A 21614-nucleotide genomic window follows, 5' to 3' on the forward strand; every position below is an offset into this window, starting at 1 on the left:
CTTGGGAGTTTGAGACAGTAAGATTGCTTGAACACAGGAGTTTGAAAACAGCCTGGGCAACATTACATCTGATTTAAAAATATAAATTGTGGAAATGTAGAAATTTAAATTTATGTTCTCAAGATTTGTATTGCAAAGGGATTTTCATGTGATTTATGAGTTGTCCATGAAGAGTTTATATAAAACACTTCATCTAATTGAATAACATGTATTTTCCTGCAAATAACCAGTTCTAGAAGCAGAGACTCTTAATACCAATATGGTAAGTCTTTATCATCATAATTTTGTCATTGTAGTTTATTTAAAATATTTACTTGGCCAGGCGTAGTGGCTCACACCTGTAATCCCAGCACTTTTGGAGGCCGAGGTGGGTAGATCACCTGAGGTCAGGAGTTCAAGATCAGCCTGGCCAACATGGTGAAACCCTGTCTCTAAAAAAAAAAAAAAAAAAAAAGCACAAAAATTATCCAGGCATGATAGTGCATGCCTGTAATCCCAGTTGCTCAGGAGGCCAAGGCAGGAGAATCGCTTGAACCCAGGAGGCAAAGATTGCAGTGAGCCAAGATCGCATCATTGCACTGTAGGCTGGGTGACAGAGCAAGACTACATCTTAAAAAATAAAATAAAATAAAATAACCACTCAAAGTCCTTATATCATATTCTGAAAGTTTGAATGTTAGAAGGTTTTCTATTTAGTTTTTTAAATGATCATTGGAAGCTCCTGCATACCATAAGCTACTGGAGGTCAGTAAACATATTTGTGTGTATCCTGGAGTACCTAGAATACAGTCTTCCATGTAAGAAGCATTTTACTTGTTGTTTTTTGAGATGGGGTTTCACTCTGTCACCCAGGCTGGAGGGCACTGGTGAGATCTTGGCTCACTCTGATCTCCATTTCCTAGGCTCAGGTGATCCTCACACCTCAGCCATCCAAGTAGTTGAAACAATAGAGCTATGTCACCATAGACCTGTGTCACCATGCTGGGCTGAGTTTTGTAGAGATAGGGTTTTTTGCCTTGTTGCCCAGGCTCGTCTTTAACTGTTGGGCTCAAGTGTTCTGCTCACCTCAGCCTCTCAAAGTGCTGGGGTTACAGACATGAGACATTCAGCCTTAATAGTTGTTTAATCTGAATAAATAAACAAATGAATTTTTATATAATGGAATGTTATAAGTAATATAATAAACCTAATGTATCTAATCATTAAATATTGTATTTAAAATATTGCTTACATTGTATTATTTTTTAATATTTAAGGGTGTATAAGTTTTGACATGTTATGTTGAGAAATTATGCCATAATTAAAAAGGAAATAAAATAGAAATAGGTCATCGGTAGCAAAGAGGGTTACAATATATTTTGTAGTATCATTCAACTGGAATCTTAACATTGAGATTTTAGATTAACATTTCTTAAGCTTTTTATTAGACCCAACTCATGTTCCATTAAATATACCGTTTCAAGCCATACATTACTCTTTATTATTATTATTATACTTTAAGTTCTAGGGTATATGTGCACAACGTGCAGGTTTGTTAAATATGTATACATGTGCCATGTTGGTGTGTTGCACCCATTAACTCGTCATTTATATTAGGTATATCTCCTAATGCTATTCCTCCCCTCTCCCCCCACCCCATGACAGGCCCTGGTGTGTGATGTTCCCCATCCTGTGTCCAAGTGTTCTCATTGTTCAGTTCCCACCTATAAGTGAGAACATGTGGTGTTTGGTTTTCTGTCCTTGCAACAGTTTGCTCAGAATGATGGTTTCCAGCTTCATCCGTGTCCCTACAAAGGACATGAACTCATCAGTTTTTATGCTGCATAGTATTCCATGGTGTGTAAGTGCCACATTTTCTTAATCCAGTCTATCGTTGATGGGCATATGGGTTGGTTCCAAGCCTTTGCTATTGTGAATAGTGCCACAATAAACATACATGTGCATGTGTCTTTATAGCAGCATGATTTATAATCCTTTGCATATATATCCAGTAATGGGATGGCTGGATCAAATGGTATTTCTAATTCTTGATCCTTGAGGAATCTCCACACTGTCTTCCACAATGTTTGAACTAGTTTACAGTCCCACCAACAGTGTAAAAGTGTTCCTATTTCTCCACATCCTCTCCAGCACCTGTTGTTTCCTGACTTTTTAATGATTGCCATTCTAACTGGTGTGAAATGATATCTCACAGTGGTTTCAATTTGCATTTCTCTGATGGCCAGTGATGATGAGCATTTTTTCATGTGTCTGCCATACATTACTCTTTAGAATTCTGGTGACCAATTCTTTTTCTGGGTGGAAAGTTGATGGAAAGTTCCAGTTTTCTCTCTCTGTTATAATAATGTTCTTTCAGGTAATGGTAGATGACCATATTTAGCTAATTGAATGTCTTATAGTAAGAAACACTATCACAGAAGTACTTACAAAAAACTAATTGCAGCATAAATATTAATTAGTATTATCAGAGTTATGAAAGACCGAAGGCTCTGTTATAGCTCTATTTCCCCATGTACTTTATTGTACTTCATGTTTTTCGTTTTCTTTCTTGGCTTAAGCTCATATTTCATTGACTAATTAGGCTTGTTTTTTGTTTGTATCTCTCTTTGTTCTCACATTTTAAATTGAAATTTTTGGGGAGGCAGGGTCTTGCTCTGTTGTCCATGCTGCAGTGTAGTGGCATGATCTTGGCTCACTGCTGTATCCACCTCTCAGGCTCAAGTGATCCTCCCACATCAGCTTCCCAAGCAGCTGGGACTACAGGCACACACCATCATGCCTGACTCCTTTTGGTATTTTTTGTGTAGAGATGTGTTCTCATTATGTTGCCCAGGCTGGTCTCCAACTCCTGAACTCAAGCAATCCACCCACCTTGGCCTTGCAAAGGGCTGAGATTACAGGTGTGAGCCACCATGCCTGGGCAACATTGAGATTGATTTAAAGAAATTGATTAGGGCTGGTTGTGGTGGTGCACACTGCTTATCTCAACATTTTGGGAGGCAGAAGTGGAAGATTTGCTTGAGCCCAGGAGCTTGAGACCAGCCTGGGAGGTATAATGAGGCCTTGTCTCTACAAAGATAACAATAAAAACATTAGCATGACATGATGGTATGCACCTGTAGTTCCAGCTATTCAGGAAGTTGAGGTGGGAAGATTGCTTGAGGTCAGGAGTTTGAGACCACAGTGAGCCATAATCAGGCCCCTACATTCTAGCCCTGGGTTGACAGAGTGAGACCCAGTTTCATAAAAAGAGATTGATAAGAAAGTCTTGATGCAACTCATTATAATTTTAAATGGAAACTAATTCTTGATATTACCTTAGCAATGTGTCCCCGAGAAAGTGTCAGAGCCTTTACGTGGACCTTCTCATGAAAAAGGAAACAGAATAGTCAATGGAAAAGGAAAAGGTGAGAACCGTATTTTATTTAAAAAGTCATTTGATGGAGACCAGGCGCGGTGGCTCACGCCTGTAATTCCAGCACTTTGGGAGCCCGAGGTGGGCGGGTAATGAGGTCAGGAGATCAAGACCATCCTGGCTAACATGGTGAAACCCCATCTCTACTAAAAACACAAAAAATTAGCCGGGCATGGTGGCGGGTGCCTGTAGTCCCAGCAACTCAGGAGGCTGAGGCAGGAGGATGGTGTGAACCTGGGAGGTGGAGCTTGCAGTGAGCGGAGATCGTGCCACTGCACTCCAGCCTGGGTGACAGAGTGAGACTCCATCTCAAAAAAAAAAAAAAGGCATTGATGGAATGTTTCTTTTAAAATATGAGCACTAATAGAGTTTAATAGCTAAAGAAAATGTCCTATTAACTGTATCATAAGTAAAAGAGAAATGAAATGGTGATAAGTGGTGTCTCTAACCAAGGGTCAGCAGTTGATTCTATTGGAAGTACCACTAAAGGAGCTGAGTTATGAGTTCCATTTTAACGTACTCTAAGACCTGAGGCAAGTCAGGAGAGAGGGAAGAGGAAATGAATAAAAGAGAAAGAAAGAATGAGGAGGGCAGAGTGTACATGGAATAAATAAAAAAAAGTGGATGTATGTAATGGAGGGTAGTAAAGTCAAATTGAGCTGTAGAAGAAGGAAGAACAGGGTGTTAGAAATAGGAAGGAAGATAAAGTGAGCTTCCAGTACCAAAATGTGTCATATAATTACAGTAACATTTTCCTTCTCTTGCTGTCATTCTCGCTACTGGGGAGGCATTAAGGATTGAGGTACTTTACCATGCAGACCTGTGTTTTATCTACCATAGATGAACATCACCGTAAATGGTCAGCCATGTATGGCTATAATTTGTTTTTATAGAAAATGTTGTAACTTCACAGGATAGTATCATATTAACATAATTGAAAAGAATAGTGTTGGGTGATTTATTGGGAAGAAATTAATTAGAGAAGCTTTGCCTGATTAAAAGTTCATTAGAAACATTATGGCTTATAACGTAGTATTAAATTCAGGGACATAATAGGAAAGAAGTTGAGGCTAGGCCAAAAAGGCCAATTAGGGTAAACCAATGTGGAAGCACACTAGTGTAGAACAGGGCATTCAAATTGTCATGAATTCGTTGAGGAGCTTCTGGAAAGTGCACATTCTGACTCAGCAGGTATTGGAGTCTGCATTTCTCATGAGCACTCAGGTGATGTTTGTGCTGGTCCTTGGACACAGCTCTGAATAGCAAGGGAATAGCCTTCCTTTAGAGAAATCTGGAAAAAGAACCACTGGAGAGAAATTTAAAAAATAACAGAATCCAGGGAAAGCTTTAATTTCCTTTTATTTCTGAGCATGATTCTAGCCACAGGGGAAGGAAAATGAGATGAAAAAAGAGAGATGACAGGTGTATACTACTGCTGAATACAGATGAAAAAAGTGGTCACAATCATCCATAAAAAGCAGTTAGGAAGGGAAGCATCAGGATGACAGTTCTGATAATCATTTTTTCAAAGGAAGAGGGATGGTGAAAGGGCACAAAAGGAGGAAAGAAAGACATTTTCTGGGGTCTTGGGAGTTAAAGCCAAGTAAACTTGAGACAACTCACTTCCAGTTGCTTCAGCATATGCCCAGTCTCACAAAAGAGGTTATTGCTGTGGAGAGTACTGGAGACAGGAGGGAGTGCTAGAGTTGGGGTAAACCACAGCAGCTCATTTCACTTGATAACTGTCAGGCCTCAGGGAGAGAAGTTTCACTGACATGAGTGAATAAGATATGATTAAGTTGCATATAGATGCTTTGGCGAAATTTTTTTGAGACAGCCAGTTCTTTGATATGATAGCTGTTTTATAAAAGTCCTTTACAGTGTAAGATAATATACCAAACTTAGTTAATTTTAGAAGTAATCATAAAATTCATTCCATGAAAACCAAAATTCTCATTTTCAATAAATACTGCACTGATTTTGAAATATAAATATGTATTAATATCCAGCAAGTCTGTGGTCATTCAATGTTTTCTTTTTTGATAAATATTTTGATATCTGAAGCTTATTCGACATGGTTTATTTGATGTGTTTTATGGACCACCTTGCATGAGTGGATCAAGGAGCTGTAATTCAAGGCCAAATGAGGGGATAGGAGAAATGTAGGTGCTGCAGTAGCCCATGTGATCATGGGAAAAATGAGTAGTTTGATTAGCTGTTATTTCATAAGTGTGTATCCTAGCTGATCAATGTAGAACCCTTTCTTTGATGAGAGGTGAATCACACATTCACCTGAACTGTCATCCCAACTGCGTATTTCCTCAGTGACAAGACAAGGGGAATTTATTTGTGCTGTGCTGGCAGCAATGCCTCTGGTGTGTGGAGTTAAAATTCTCTGTACATTCACCATCAGCTTTGACATTGATTCTCTCAGGTTTAATTTGCCCCTCTGTTTAATGGTCCCTTTTCTCCTCATCAGTCCACGTGTTCACGGTTATATCAATGCTTTTCTATTTTAAGTATAGGCATTTGAAACATAATCTCACTACTGAAATGTAAACTGTGCATTTTGGGAATCCTATATTCCTATTTTCCTCATTGTGTTTCTGTCATGTTGCTGTCCTAGGCAATGAAAAGAAGAGCCAAGAAGAACCCTCAAAACCTTAAGTAATTATTTTTATAGCCAGGCCTGAGAATTCAGCTCGACAGTAACACTGCATGAATGTTTGGTTGGCCCTGTCATACTTACATATAATTGATGACATATCCCCTTTGCTCTGTAGGGCCTCCTGCAAAACATCCTTCCTTGAAGGTAATTAATTATGTATATTTTTGAATCACAAACTCCATGTTGTATAAAATATACATGATTTATGAATCGTTTTCTTTTAAAACCCATTCAGCCTAGCACTGAAGTGGAAGATCCTGCTGTGAAAGGAGCAGTACAAAGAAAGAATGTACAGACATTGAGAGCAGGTACATTTAATGGAATACTGGAAATAAAGTACATTCAATGATTGGATGTACTCATATTATTCTTATTCCTAATTCTATTTGTTCAATATTGAACAGAAGGCATTGGCATAAATGTTATTGCTGGTATCCATATTTGAATAAAAACAAATTTAGAAGCATAAAAAAGATTTTAAAAATGTAAGCTTTAAGTCAGATGTTTCTGTTTTAATGTTTTGAATAGCATGAAGTTTTCAGTATAAAATTTTTATACTTGTCAGGGATTCAAAGCAGTGAATTTTGAGACTCTTAAGATATTTCCAGTGAGTTAAGTGCTAGTTGGAGTTCTGATCTTTACCTAGAGGAAAGCTTTACTTATTAAAGTGTCAGTTTCTGTTTTAACTTCAGAGGCTTGCTGCTAGTGTTATTACACTGATGATCTGAAGCCTATCAGATGTTCTAATGAGCAAGACTGTGTGTGTAGGTGTATATATAGATGTGTGTATGCGTGCGCTTGTGGCATCTTTGACTATTACAAATGACGAAAGTAATGATTCATTTATGACTGGTAGACACAGTCTTTTAAAATGGTGATTTTGAGCCTTTTTGGTGTTAAAGTTTTTAAAACATGATTGCATAGAGGCTACCAACATCATAAGGTGGTTGTTTTTCATTTCAATGCCCTTTTGAAATCTTTAAATACATTGTGATGCTCAGAAATAATATGCAGAATTTTTTGTGTCCTAAAATGTTATGTGAGTGGTTATACACTTTATATACCTTTCTGCCACTTTCTTTGGTGTGTTTTGTATTATATTTTCCACTCGTACCCACATTGGTTTGATTATCTCTGGTTTAATTCATTTTACACTGTTCATTGTATTCCCTCATACCACTTTACCACATTTAGTTAGACTCTCCTGTTGCTGATAAATGAAGAAATAAAAAGAAAAATAATGTCAGATTAAGAAGGCTTTTCTTTAATCGGTTTGTACCTATTAGCATTTACTATATGAGAGTTTAAACCTGAAAAGTTCAGAATACAAGCATGCACCACCATATTTTATTAATGCCCTTAGAACTATGACTCATGAGCCTTTAGCCTATGAAGTTAGGACAATTCATTTCTCTGAAGAAGAATGCTGGGCTGTTCTCAGAAAAGAAAACTGAAAATAGCAAATGATATTGTCTTATTTTACCTCTTGGACATCCTTGAATGAAACTGCTACTAAAGGGATACTCGGATCAAATTTCAGATCTAATGTTTTGAACAGTATAGTTTGTGAATGTCCAGTGATCATGAGCCCTTGATGGGGAAATGACCTTTTGAGTTTCACTTTTGCATTTTTTGCTCTTTTTGTTGACTTGTCTTGAAAGCTTAAATTCAACTATTTTATTTTTACAGAAACCAGGAATATAACCTTTAAAATATATGTCTGTCCTGTCTCACGGTGTTGTGTACTCGTCAGATCTTGTATGAACATAGACTTATATGGGAACAATTAGGTTTTTTGTTTGTTTGTTTGTGTTTTTGAGACAAAGTCTTGCTCTGTCACCAAGGCTGGAGTGCAGTGGCTCAGTCTTGGCTCATTACCACCTCTGCCTCTTGGGTTCAAGCAATTCTCCTGCCTCAGCCCCTCGAGTAGCTGATACTACATGCACGTGCTAACATACCCTGCTAATTTTTCTATTTTTAGTAGAGATGGGGTTTCACCAGGTTGGCCAGGCTGCTCTTGAACTCCTGACCTCAGGTGATCTGCCCACCTCGGCTTGCCAATGTGCTGGGATTACAGGTGGGAACCACCGTGCCAGCTACAAATAAGATTTTTAAGGCTATTATATTTTATACAATTCTTTGGTCTATGTGAATTCTGAAGGTATTCATGCATTGAGGGAAGATTATCTCAGTTTAATGAAAGCAGTTTTAATTTAATGTATATTCATTAAAAATTTTTTTGAAGTTTTTGTCTCTAGTACACGAAAACACACAATAATGTCATGGGTATTTGACCTTAATGTGTTTATGCACAAACTTAGTTATTCAAATATTTTCTTATCCCTGAAGAATCTTAATTACTAATAAACAAATTTCTCATGGAAAACAACATATATAACAGAGATGGTTGAGTGATTGAAAGTAAACTGTAGTAAATACCAGAAGCTTAGAACAAGTTAAGTAAACTTGTCTGAGTTAATAGCAATTACAGGACTTTTAAAATACATTGGACCATGGGGGAGTAGTGCATTTGTGGGGTAGAGGACAACATGGTACTGCTTCAGTGAAGAAAGAACTTTTACACCTTGTTACAATTTGTATTATTATTTACATTCTAATAAATAAAAACTTTATTTTCAGATATTTTACATCATGTTTCTACTAGTTGAGCCATCAATAGTAAGACTTTTCAAAGATTTGGGAAGTTGCGAGTTGATGATAAATATCTGTATCACCATCAGTGATCAAAAATCAGACAGCAACTACCACAGATTTTGGACACGCAAACTTCATAGTTAAAGAAAGGATTAATCTTGGAGCTGTGTTTCTATCAAGGAATTACACTCTTCATTACCTGTGTGAATCGCAGTTATTAGAGTAGAAAGAGAGCAAAGAAGGGAAAGAAGCATAGAACATTTTATTCTAGATTACCTCGTTTGGCTTCATGCTACCATAGTTCTGACTTTTAAAAAGTCATTTTGTTGTCAAATGTACTTTATGTTTACTCCCCTTATGCAGCCTACAACCAAACAGAATGGTTCTTAGCAAGGCATTTGTATTCTTCCCTTAAGGAAAGCAACATATAAATAACAAAGAGAATGAGAAGAAAGAGTGAGTTCATTGAGGTTGGTATTTAACATAAATTTGAGTGCAGGTACCATGATTATATTTAGAATTTTGTGGCTGGATGGGAAAACCAGCTAGATGTCTATAGATTTCCTACTCAAACACAATGTGCCTTTGTTTTACTTTTACGTCTCTGATTTAGCAATTATTAGGTACAACTGTATGCAGTGTCACTAAAAATACCTCCCAAAACCAAATATTAAATAATGTCTATGGCTTTCTGTTTTATAGTGTTGATTTTCCCAATATTAATGGGAACCACTGAGCATTTGCCTTGTGGTGTCTCCTCAGCTGTATTCACATATTCCATCACCTTTTCTTAATGGATAATCATGCACTATGAGTAAGGGTTTTCAGAAAAGCTGTGTCATTTAAAGATAACACAGGAGCATCAAATTTAATTCTGCTAGGACGCCTGGTCTACTGATTAACTGCAGCTAATATGAGGTCTACTTCACATCCAAGTTAAATTCAGTGCCCTTAATCAGTCATATGATGAGGTCAACAGTAGTAAATTATGCAATATTTTTTCACCCACCCCTATAGTTTTAATTTCTTTTTCCCCTTTTGTCTGTGTTTAACATTTTCCTTTGCAAAACATGATAATAATCTTCTAGAGTAGTGAGGACAAGCTATAAATCCAAAGTTTCTTACCTATGCAAATGACTTGTTTGCTCTATTTTCTCATGAGCTTGGTGGATCCAGGAAACAGAACTTTTAAAACAAAATCCCCATATGTTGCTGGGTGCGGTGGCTAGTGCCTGTAATCCCAGCACTTTGGGAGGCTGAGGTGGGCAGATAACCTGAGGTTGGGAGTTTGAGACCAGCCTGACCAACATGGAGAAACCCATCTCTACTAAAAACACAAAATTAGCTGTTCATGGTGTCACATGCCTGTAATTCCAGCTACTTGGGAGGCTGAGGCAGGAGAATCTCTTGAACCCAGGAGGCAGAGGTTGCCATGAGCTGAGATCACACCACTGCACTTCAGACTGGGCAGGAAGAGTGAAATTCCATCTCAAAAAACAAAAACAACCACAACCACAACAACCACCACAAAACCCAAATGCATTTCCTTGGCACAGTAAAACTGAAACAGAAAAAGGGTAAAGTAAATACAAGTAACTGAAAGAGTTTATGTATATTATTTTACTTTTCATTTGATAAAATTTGTAAAGTAATGAGCAGAGTGTATTTCTCCAGGGACCCAGATATATACATTTATTTATTCAATAGAAATTCATTCTTATAATGGCCACTGATACCTATATCCTAAATATTTCTGAAAACATCTCCTCAGGCCTGCATCATCTTTGCAACATTGCCTTATATTTTATCTTTGTTCATTGATTTATATGCCTCAGAATTTTATGCTCCTCGCAGTATTTAGAGTGAATTAACCCTAATGCAAATAGATCCGTGAACCACTCCTGAATACCTAATGTCCAAGCATCTTAAAGGTTTATATAAGGATTTCAGAAACTGACTTCTGGGTTGGGCACGGTGGCTCATGTCTGTGATCCCAGCACTTTGGGAGGCTGAGGCAAGTGGATCATTTGAGGTCAGAAGTTCAAGACCAGCCTGGCCAACAAGGTGAAACCCCATCTCTAATAAAATACAAAAATTAGCAGGTGGTAGTGGCACGCGCCTGTAATCTCAGCTACTCAGGAGGCTGAGGCAGGAGAATTACTTGAACCTGGGAGGCCGGGTTGCAGTGAGCTGAGATCATGCCACTGCCCTCCAGTTTGGGAGACAGAGTATAACCTTGTCCCAAAAAAGAAAAGAAAAGGAAACTGATTTCTGACCAAATCTCCATCTGTATCCCTTTCCCCATCTGCCTTTTTCTCTGGAATTACTGAGCTGCTGGTAATGGCCCCCTCACCATTCCTCTTCTGTAGAGAAATGCATACTCTCTTGGAGGCTTCTCTTCCTCTCTTGTTGCTGCCTGGCATGTGCTCACCCTTTCCTGCCCTCTGCCTCGCTTAATCTGGCTAACCTCACTCTCTAAGTCTCACCTCATGGATGATCTTTAGGAAAGCCATCCCTGACAGCTTCTATTTTCCTTCCTTATTCCCCAGTGCCTAACACTTAGCAGGAACTCAATAAGTAATTATTTAGCAAAATTAAGACTGTTTATACAAAGATGATTCAAAAGATTGTCCTCTACAGTCTAGCAGCAAAGGGGGTCAACATGTAAAGACATGATGTGCAGGTCAGGTGGTAAAGTGACACTAGAAAAATTGACAAGGTACTAAGGGACCCCAACGAAGCAGACACCTGTGTGTGTGGAGAAAGATAGCTAGAATCAAGGAAGATTTCACATAGCATTCTGAGCCTTTTTTTTCCCTCTTTTTGGAGACAAGTTCTTACTCTATCACCCAGGATTGGAGTGCAATGGCATGATTGAGACTCACTGAAACCTCAGACTCCTGGGCTCGAGGGATCTTCTCATCTAAGCTTCTTGAGTAGCGGGGACAACAGGAACATATCACCATACCTGTCTAATTTTTTGTAGAGTCAAGGTTACCTATGGTTCCCAGGCTGGTCTTAAACTCTTGGCCTTGAGCAATTCTCCCATTTTGGCCTTCCAAAGTGCTGGGATTACAGATGTGAGCTATTATGCCCAGCCTACTTTCTGAGTCTTAAAAGATGAAAATAAATTTTTCAGAATAGCAGGGGAAAACATTTGTGATGTAAAAAATGGGGTGCACACTAATTGAGGTATAAAGAACAATAATTTTGCAAATTATTAGTAACTGCCAACTCAATTAGTGTCTTGTGAAAAAGATAGTGTTACAAAGTATAGTAAAGCATTACATTGTATATTTTGACTGTATTTCAAATTTCTGTTTTGTTTCCAACAGTTTTGTTGACTTATGTTGGGTGGAACAATTTGTGAGTGACCCTGAGATTTTGCATGGCTTGAATCTGGTGATATCTGGTGTCTCCCCAAGTGGTTTGTTGAAGTTTTGGATAATTAGAAGTATTTCTTACAGAAGTAAATATTTCAGTAAACATTGTTTCATTCAAACTCTCAAAATATAAAATACAAAGAAATGTTATTCTCTATTTATTTTTATAAAGATTATAGTCTTTATCTAACTCTTCTTAGTTCATTTGAACTAAATCAATGAATTTATCAACAGAACAAACCTTACCAGTGGCTTTAGAGGAAGAGCAAGAAAGGTGTGAAAGAAGTGAAAAGAAGCAATCACAGGTATATGAAAATTTAAGTTCTTGTTTAATATTAGGTTTTTTTTGCTTTACTAACAAAGCATAGTCCTAATGACATGACCTTTCAGAGTATACCTTTAGAATCCAATAGATCATAATTTTATATTTAATTTTTAAAACATCTTAACCAGTTATGAAACTTAAGATATTCTTACTATCTCTAGTAACTATTAGTTACTCTAGTAATTCTTAGTATCTCTAGTAACTCATAGCTGTCTTTACCCTTGGAATTGAGGCAAGAAATTTTCAGAATTATCTTGCTGTTTTATTTATATAACCTTACTCATAATACACAAGGTAACATGAAGTATTGGGTCATATTACTGAGGAATAGAAATTATGAACAGTTTAACAACAATGGTCACTGAGTTGAACTAGTGTTAAAGGAGTCATCATTGCCAGTGCCTCAGATGTTGCAGTTTTATATTGCTGGTCACCAGTGCCGAGGTTAAAGATTTATTCTGTTTTGTGGTCACCAGTTGACCTCTGTGTCTGTGTTCAGGGAGTGAATGGGGTCATAAAAGTCAACCCGGTTGCCTATTAAGAGAATCCTACCTTGCAGAATGGGACCTTTGGTGTCAGGGTGTGAACAATAACTTTATTTCAACATAAATACATAGTAAACATTACTAAAATTTAAAAAATCCAAACCCTATCACTACTGGAACTTAAAATATATTAGAAGTGAATATAAGCAGAAATTCTATCTAGATACATAACACTATCATAGTATATCATTTGAATTAGAATTTAAAATTTTGCTTCTCTTTCTTATTGGTGTTCAGTTTAGCTCTTAATAATTTAGTGTTTGCCTAGTGCTCTAGTTAATCTTCAGAAATAAACATGCACTGTAGGGGCTCACTCTTTCTGGTATGCTGAGGTAAAGTCTTTGTAAGACAGGAAGCTTTTATAATACTACCTATCATCTTTGAATTCATTTCTGGTAGATTTTACACAAATGCATTAAGTTTAGTCCAAACAGACACTGAGAGTTCAGCTTGCTGCTTCATGTTTCTGTTCTATGTTAAGCCAAGGCAAATTATTTTTGACTTTTTAGTTACAATCCCATAATTTAAGAGTAGCAACACATAGATTAAGTTTCACAGTTAAATTTTAACTATTTTATAATATTTCTTTGTTTATACTTGATTAAAGCTAAGTTTAAAACATGCACTCTGACAGAAAAGACATCTGAGAAACAAAACAAGCAAATTTGTTTTCCATTTTGCACCTGCCCCCCCCCCCAAAAAAAAGTCTCAAGAACCAGAACTGGGTAAGAACAGTGATAAAGGGAATCAATCTATATATTCATGACTTTCTTTAATATTCATTACAAACAAGTTCAAGCTGAATATTGGTAAAAGTTCTGAAAACTCCAAAATTACTGCTTGCCCTGAGGAAGAGCTCCTACATGGTAACTCTAAAGAGGGATGAACAAAAAAGGAGTGCCCTCTAGTCTGATGAATCGTGTCCCTGATTGTGAGGAGAAAAATGTATCTGGAGTGTCTAGCTCTGTGGCAGTCCAGGCAGCGCCTGAACAGAGGAAGCCCATGTCAAATGTCTTTTTATTCCATTCACACTCCAGGTCCCTGAAATACACTTACCAGTCATCTTCTAAGGTTCATTTAAATTAAAATAAATCAGACTATAAAAATGATAACAAACCAGACACACAGCTTGTTTCTAACACAGATGATGGAAATTTTTGTTATGATATAGAAACTGAAAAAGTAAGGAACCCAGTAATTATGATTGAAATGAAAGATGATTAAGAGTTTGACATGCAAATGGAAAAATATATAAACCCAAATACCACTAATTGGAAATTAGACATTAGGCATTGGTCTCAGTCTAGAGATCCAGAAAGTCTTTTTGATTTGTGGTTTACCCACCCGAAAGAAATGAAGCACATGATTCAGATAGAAAGTCACAGTATTTCTGCTGCTACAGATACTTATAAAAACAGAAAACCAACACAGTGCTTATTCCAGAAGCTGCTGTATGACAATCCCAGTGTTAATAACTACAAAACCATGAATCTTGAATTATAAAATGCGGGTTATTCTTTGCCACATAGTGAGAGAACATCAAAAATATAGCTAGAAGACTTACAGCAAGATATTCCAAGGTCGCTAACATAGCACATGTATACATATGTAACAAACCTGCACATTGTGCACATGTACCAGAACTTAAAGTATAATAATAGTAAAAAGAATGAGGTAGGCATGTTACAAGTAGAGTTCCTGGCTTTGGAGAAAGAGAAAGTCCAACTTCAGAAAGACAGAGGTTCACTTGCTGCTTCTTTTTTCTCTTTATCAATTATTTGATTTAGTCAAATTTTCTATTCAAGAAAATCTCATGTGTACAGTTACAGCGGGGTTTTCTAAATGTGTAATTATGTGTCAAAGTAGATTAGTCCTGCTATCTAAACAATGGCTCTGGAGAATGTTCTCATAATGTTTCTTCATTAATCAACCTAAGTCTCACTCTCAGTCTTCCAAGTGGCATATGAGCTGGGAAACTAATTCAGCCATATACCATGTGACCTTCTGAACGAGATCAACATAAAGAAATTGCTAAAGAAATAAGCTTTAGATTCTAGATTCTTTTTTCTGTATTCATTTAGGGATGAATTACATTTATTTAATGATAGAATGGGAATACAATGGGAGGGAAGAAATGACTGAGATGAGCCACAAAAACACGTCTAGCCTTGAGAGTTGCAATGAATATTCCCAGCCAAATGAGTCTGTTTAATGTGTTTTCATGCACGCCAGTTTATCTGCTTAGCTCAAACTGTTTGAATTTATAGTTTCATCATGGTTATTTCCAATATTTTGAAAACAAATATATACTTCCACATATTTTTAAAAATCAGCACTCCAATATTTCTGTTGAATCAGACCTTACATTATGTTGTTTAATGAAGTATGGAAAGTTTTGACATGTCTGATTTTTATCATGTAAGAAAGAAGCATAATTTCTTAGCTAAAAATTTAGCCTTTGACTCTTTAGTAGAAAGTTGAGTTCTGTACATTGTGTTCTAAAGATAGACAAAAATCTAGAGATTTTCTTCTTTCAAAGTAAAAGCAGATGAGGCCTTTTTCCACCCTCTGAGGTGTTAAATTGCTTTGCTCAAGTTAGACTTTTAATATATCTGACTAATTTGATAAATTTATCTGGTAATTTATGTAATTCAGCAATATGGAATTGTATCATGTTATTTGGTGCCGTGAAATGCTAGGGAATGCCACCTCAAGAGCTCTGGATGAAACATTTCATATGTCTTGGTTGGTTTGACTCCCATTTTCAGTAGATAATGGGGCTAAAGTAGATAACTGTACCGTATGTTTTCCACCTATAAACGTTTGTGGTAATTGAATGTGAAATCTGGGAAGCATCTCGTTTTCCAGAATTCTGCACTAGAAACTCAGCAGTTTCACTCTGCTTCTTGTGTTGTGGCAAACATTGGTTCCCATAGTTCAGGGAGAACTTTCACTTTTTTGATATCCCAGGATCCAAAAAAAAAAAAAAAAAAGAGAGAGATAAAAGGCAGTGGGGAAAAGAATAGCTCAGTGCAGAAAAGGGAAAACTTCTTTACTCTTCCTGAAGGCCTACAAGGTCACATCCTCTTAATCTGGCTATTTCATGTAAAATCCAGGTGGCAATGACAGAAGATATATGTTATGCCTGTGTCTTTTTATTTCTCTGTTTCTGCCAGTCAGATAGCATAAACATTTATATCAGATAGCAAAGAGTGGATGCGAATAAAAGCACAAAATGGAGAAGAGTCCTTTTTGAAATTTTGGAAAATTATTCCATTCACTCAAACAGAAATGAGCAGACTTGACAAAAATTTCAATGATAAAATGATAAGTATCTTATAATTATTATGTATAATGATAAAATTAAAGTAAGCACAAAATACTTTTATCATTAAAATGGTGATAGTTAACCTGAATCAAGTGAAAAAATCAGGGAAAAAGCTTTTTTATTGAATAAAATAATAATTATTATTCATATTACTTTTATTAAAGGTCAAAGAAGGAAATAATACAAACAAAAGTAAAAAAATACATCTATCAGAAAATGTATGTCATAGTACATCTTCTGCTGCTGCTGACAGATTAACCAAACAAAGAAAGGTTGGGAAAACGTATCCTCAGCAATTTCCCAAGAAACTGAAGGAAGAGCAAGATAGGTAAGTAAGCCTACAGCAGTGTGTTTTTGTTTTTGTTTTTCTTTTTGTTTTTGTCTGAGATGGAGTTTCTCTCTTGTTGCCCAAGCTGGAGTGCAATGGTGTGTTCTCACCTCACTGCAACCTATGCATACTGGGTTCAAGTGATTCTCCTGACTCAGCCTCCCTAGTACTGAGATTACAGACATGTGCCACCATGCCCAGCTAATTTTTTGTATTTTTAGTAGAAATGAGGTTTCACCATGTTATCCAGGCTTGTCTCGAACTCCTGACCTCCGGTGTTCTGCCCACCTCGGCCTCCCAAAGTGCTGGGTGTACAGGAGTGAGCCACCGTGCCTGGCCACCTATAGCAGTATTTCTCAGCAGATAATTGTCATTGTGCTATAAACTAATTCAAAATTGGACTAATGTTCCTTATGATTAACAAGTTTTATAGTTTTACCAGGGATATTTAGCCCTGCCTGGTAATCAGAAAAATGCAAATTAACATAAAATAAGATATATTTTGTAAAGTCATGCTGATATTGAAAAAGTAATTACTACCATTGAAAATGTGAGGAAAAAGGCATTCTCATACACTGCTGGTATATGAAATTGGTAAATTATTTCTGAAGGGTAACTTAGTGCTGTGTATCAAAATTTCAAATAACCTGACATCCTTTTAACTCAACAACTCCACTTCTGGGACTAGATTTCACAGGAAAACATAACTTGTGTAAACATACACACACTTATTAAGGGCATTAATTATATATTACACATAATGAACAATAGCTTAATAAATATATAAAATATATGTAATAAGAAGTTGAATTGGAAGTATTAAGAAAGAATTATAAAAAGTGTGGGGTAACAGATGTTAGACTCTTTAGCCTAGTTTTAGATGACAATCATCTGCAGATATAGTTTGTGAAAGAGACATCTTACTCTGTAAATCATTTGGAGAGACACCTACAATATTTCATAGAGATGAAAATTTATTTCTAGTGAACTTATACGCTTGTCAACAAATAGTAACTTTAAAAATTTAGTTGATTGTAAATGATCTTTTCTAATCGGGGAGTAATTATGACTGTGTGAATTGAAAAGGTAATTTTGAACTTCTAACTATACTGAATCATTTCCAGTATCCTTTTTTATAATACATACTAGAGTGACTAGTAACAAAAACTTTAGCAGAATATTCTTTCCTTACTACTTTTCAAGTATATACATTCGTTTGAATATGTTGAAGTGAGAAATTAAATATCTGAGAACTACAAAGGAAAAATAATCCAGAACATAGAAATTTTATTAGGATGATAAAGAGCATCTGCAGAGGTAGATCACAGGATGATCTCTTTGTTTTTTAACAAAATGAATTTTAAGATAAATGTCTTTATCTGCAGATGCATCTTAAGACAAGAAAGTGAAGAAAAAACAAATGTTAATATGCTGTACAAAAAAATAGAGAAGAATTAGAAAGGAAAGAGAAACAATATAAGAAAGAAGTTGAAGCAAAACCACTTGAACCAACTGTTCAATCACTAGAGATGAAACTGAAGACTACAAGAAATACTCCAAATCAGATAAATCAATCTTTGGTAAAAATTCTATATTTTAAACTTTATTTTATCAATGTTACTTATAATATCCCCTTAATTTAATATATAATATTTTGATCTAAAACAAACCAGAAATGTTATCTCATTTTCAAAAAATGAATGATGACACTTACAGGTACAATTATTAATATTTATTATAAACCTTGGCATCCACATAGGATATTATTTTATTACAAAGAGCTTTTGAAAACAATAATATGCCATAATATATACTTAGTGATAACCTATTGATAAAGATTTTTTCCCAGTAAAATTTTCCTTGTACTTCCCGCTATTTCATATTGATTACTGTACCTAATACTATAAAGAGGAAACAAATTATTGCAATCACAAATAATCTCATGATATTCTAAGAAGAGCTCTATAAATTTTATCTTATTTACCATTGGTGTTTTGAAATAAAAGTTTTCTTTCGTATTGATACATTTACACCACAGAAGTAACTGTGATCTGTCAGAGAACTAGAAGTAGAGTCAGAAGTCCTGGGGAAAATCCTGTAGCTTGCTTATATTTTTAACATTTCTTTTTCAAAATTGTGGTAACTAGATGAGTTCATCAATGAATGTATATAGGAGTGACTAGTATAATGTCTAGATTTATTATTTAGTAAATGTAATTCTTGCAACTGACTATAAAAGTGTTAAAAGAGTCAAATTGAAATAGAATGTTATCAGCGAAACAGAACTGTAGTAACTCTGGGAAATTTTATCTGTCCAAATACGTGTGAAGTAAGGTTCTTACTATAGGGTGGTGTATGGGTTAGATATCAAAGTGTAAATGCAATTTTTTGATATACTTTAATTTAGTCAAATTTGTTAATGCTTTAATTTATGCTTTTGAGTTTGTTGTAATTCAGGGAAAGGCTTTTCCAATTCTGAAATTCTTAAAAATTCTCTGGTGTGCGTGTGTGTGTGTGTGTGTTTACTTTTATAAATTCATTGACTTTAAATAAATTTCTGAACTTTTTGGAACTTATGCTCTATAAGGTTCAAAGTTTTGCTTCAACTTTTTCTCCAGTTGGATATCCACTTACAGTAACCTTTTTAGTATATGGAAGTGCAGGTTATTCTTTAACTTCATAGGTAATCATGATATGTTATTTTATTGAGTACTAGCTAAAACTTTCTTTTGTTTTATTTAGGATTTTCATAATCACGAAGAAATGAAAGATCTGATGGATGAAAATTGCATTTTGAAGACAGATATTGCTATACTCAGACAGGAAATATGCACAATGAAAAATGACAACCTGGAAAAAGAAAATAAATATCTTAAGGACGTTAAAATTGTGAAAAAAATAAATGCTGCCCTTGAAAAGTATATAAAACTCAATGAGGAATTGATAACAAAAACAGAATTCCGGTATCAACGAGAGCTTAATGATCTCAAAGCTGAGAATACAAGGCTCAATTCCGAACTGTTGAAGGAAGAAGAAAGCAACAAAAGACTGGAAGCTGAAATTGAATCATCAGTCTAGACTGACTGCTGCTATAAGTAAACACAGTGAAAATGTGAAAACAGAAAGAAACCTAAAACTTGCATTAGAGTGAACACAAGATGTTTCCGTACAAGTAAAAATGAGTTCTGATATTTCCGAAGTAGAAGATAAGAATGAGTTTCTTACTGAACAACTTTCTAAAACGCAAATTAAATTCAATACCTTAAAAGATAAGTTCCGTAAGAAAAGAGATACTCTCAGAAAAAAGTCATTGGCTTTAGAAACTCTCCAAACGACCTAAGCCAAACACAGCAGCAAATAAAGGAAATGAAAGAGATGTATGAAAATGCAGAAGCTAAAGTGAATAATTCCACTGGAAAGTGGAGCTGTGTAGAAGAGAGGATATGTCAACTCCAACATGAAAATCCGTGCATTGAACAGCAACTAGATGATGTTCATCAGAAAGAGGATCATAAAGAGATAGTAACTAATATCCAAAGAGGCTTTATTGAGAGTGGAAAGAAAGACCTCATGCTAGAAGAGAAAAATAAGAAGGTAATGAATGAATGTGATCATTTAAAAGAAAGTCTCTTTCAATATGAGAGAAAGAAAGCAGAAAGAGTAGTAAGTATCAAGGAAGATAAATATTTTCAAACTTTTAGAAAGAAAATTTAAACATTTGGTTCTGGATACATGTTGAACTTAGTTGAATATAAAAATCAATGGATAAAAAGTGTGTTTACCATACTGTATAATTCCATTTACATGAAGCATCCAGAAAAGATAAACGTATAGGGACAAAAAGTAGACTAATGTTTGCAAAGGGCTGGGGCTGAAAGCTGGTAGTGACTGCTAATGGGCGTGAGGGATCTTGCAGTGATGGAAATGCTGTAAAGTTGGATTGTAGAGATGGCTGCACAACTCAGTAAATGGACTAAAAAATCTTTTAACTTTAAGTTAAAACAGATACATTCTATAGTATGTAAATTATATTTCAACAAAGCTGTTTTAATTTTAAAAAAAAGGAAAACCGTGTTTACTATACCAGCTTAGAAACGTGCCTCATTTCTAGGAAATAAAAGGTAGAGGTGAGAGATGATTTACTTTGAGAAAAGACATTGTGTCACCTATGAAATTTTATTAGGCACAGAGTCATATTTTAAGGTAGATAGTTCTGTACTGCTGAAATAATAATTTTAATGACTTTATGTTGCCACATGTTAAGACCATAATGTAAGTATAAATGGAAATGTTTACACCTGAAATGTGTATTTTCAAATTAAAATTTAATTGATTTTCTTTGACACTTAATTCTAGATTTCCCAGATGAACTGAAGTGTATTGCTGTGTCTTGTAATACCTTGCTTTAAGTAGCTTTTTATGTATTTTAGTTGGTATATCTTTGTTATTAATCATATTAATTTAACAAATCTGAAAATATGTCAAATTACATATTTTTTTGACTATGTAATGTTTTAAAGGCACCTACTTGTTATAAAATCATAATTTAGGATACATGTGGTAATATTTAGCAAAACTATATTTGGTTTAGTCTTCCCACTGGTATTTATAGTTTACCTTGAATATTTATATTAATAATTAGCTCCTAATTTTTATTTCAAGGCTCAATGACTATCATTGGAATATAATTTTGTTCAGTACAAAGATACTTGTAGCTGCCTGTGATTTATGAGTAAGGCATTAGATCCCTATTTTCAGACTGAGGGGTGGCAGGCTTCACGTACAGTGGGAATGGAGTAATTATAGGAGGGAGTTGTAGGAGCTTTGAAGTCAGAGAGGGAGGAAGAGACCTGTTTACCTAGGACCTCAAAGGCCTTTGGAATTTTACTTTTATTCTGAGATAGGAATCTGTTGGAAGGATTTGAACAGGTGATTGAATATGTCAGGAACTTTGAGGTTGAGTTGAG

At 35.5% G+C, this 21614-nt stretch overlaps 1 protein-coding gene across 1 annotated transcript in view; it reads left to right on the forward strand.

The window, feature by feature from the left end:
- The window catches only part of LOC101058522 (putative ankyrin repeat domain-containing protein 20A2), a 31115-nt gene extending 10754 nt beyond the window's left edge, over positions 1-20361 (forward strand). Inside the window, 11 exon segments of the mRNA XM_063791901.1 lie at positions 1645-1836; positions 3323-3407; positions 6199-6227; positions 6319-6391; positions 12356-12426; positions 16484-16647; positions 18033-18082; positions 18085-18227; positions 19390-19715; positions 19717-19973; positions 19976-20361. Coding sequence (XP_063647971.1) covers positions 1834-1836; positions 3323-3407; positions 6199-6227; positions 6319-6391; positions 12356-12426; positions 16484-16647; positions 18033-18082; positions 18085-18227; positions 19390-19715; positions 19717-19973; positions 19976-20361 — 1587 coding nt within the window. The 5' untranslated portion in view covers positions 1645-1833.
- The last annotated feature ends 1253 nt before the right edge of the window (positions 20362-21614 follow it).

Source organism: Pan troglodytes, chromosome 14, assembly GCF_028858775.2.
Source record: "Pan troglodytes isolate AG18354 chromosome 14, NHGRI_mPanTro3-v2.0_pri, whole genome shotgun sequence".
Classification (NCBI taxonomy): Eukaryota; Metazoa; Chordata; class Mammalia; order Primates; family Hominidae; genus Pan; species Pan troglodytes.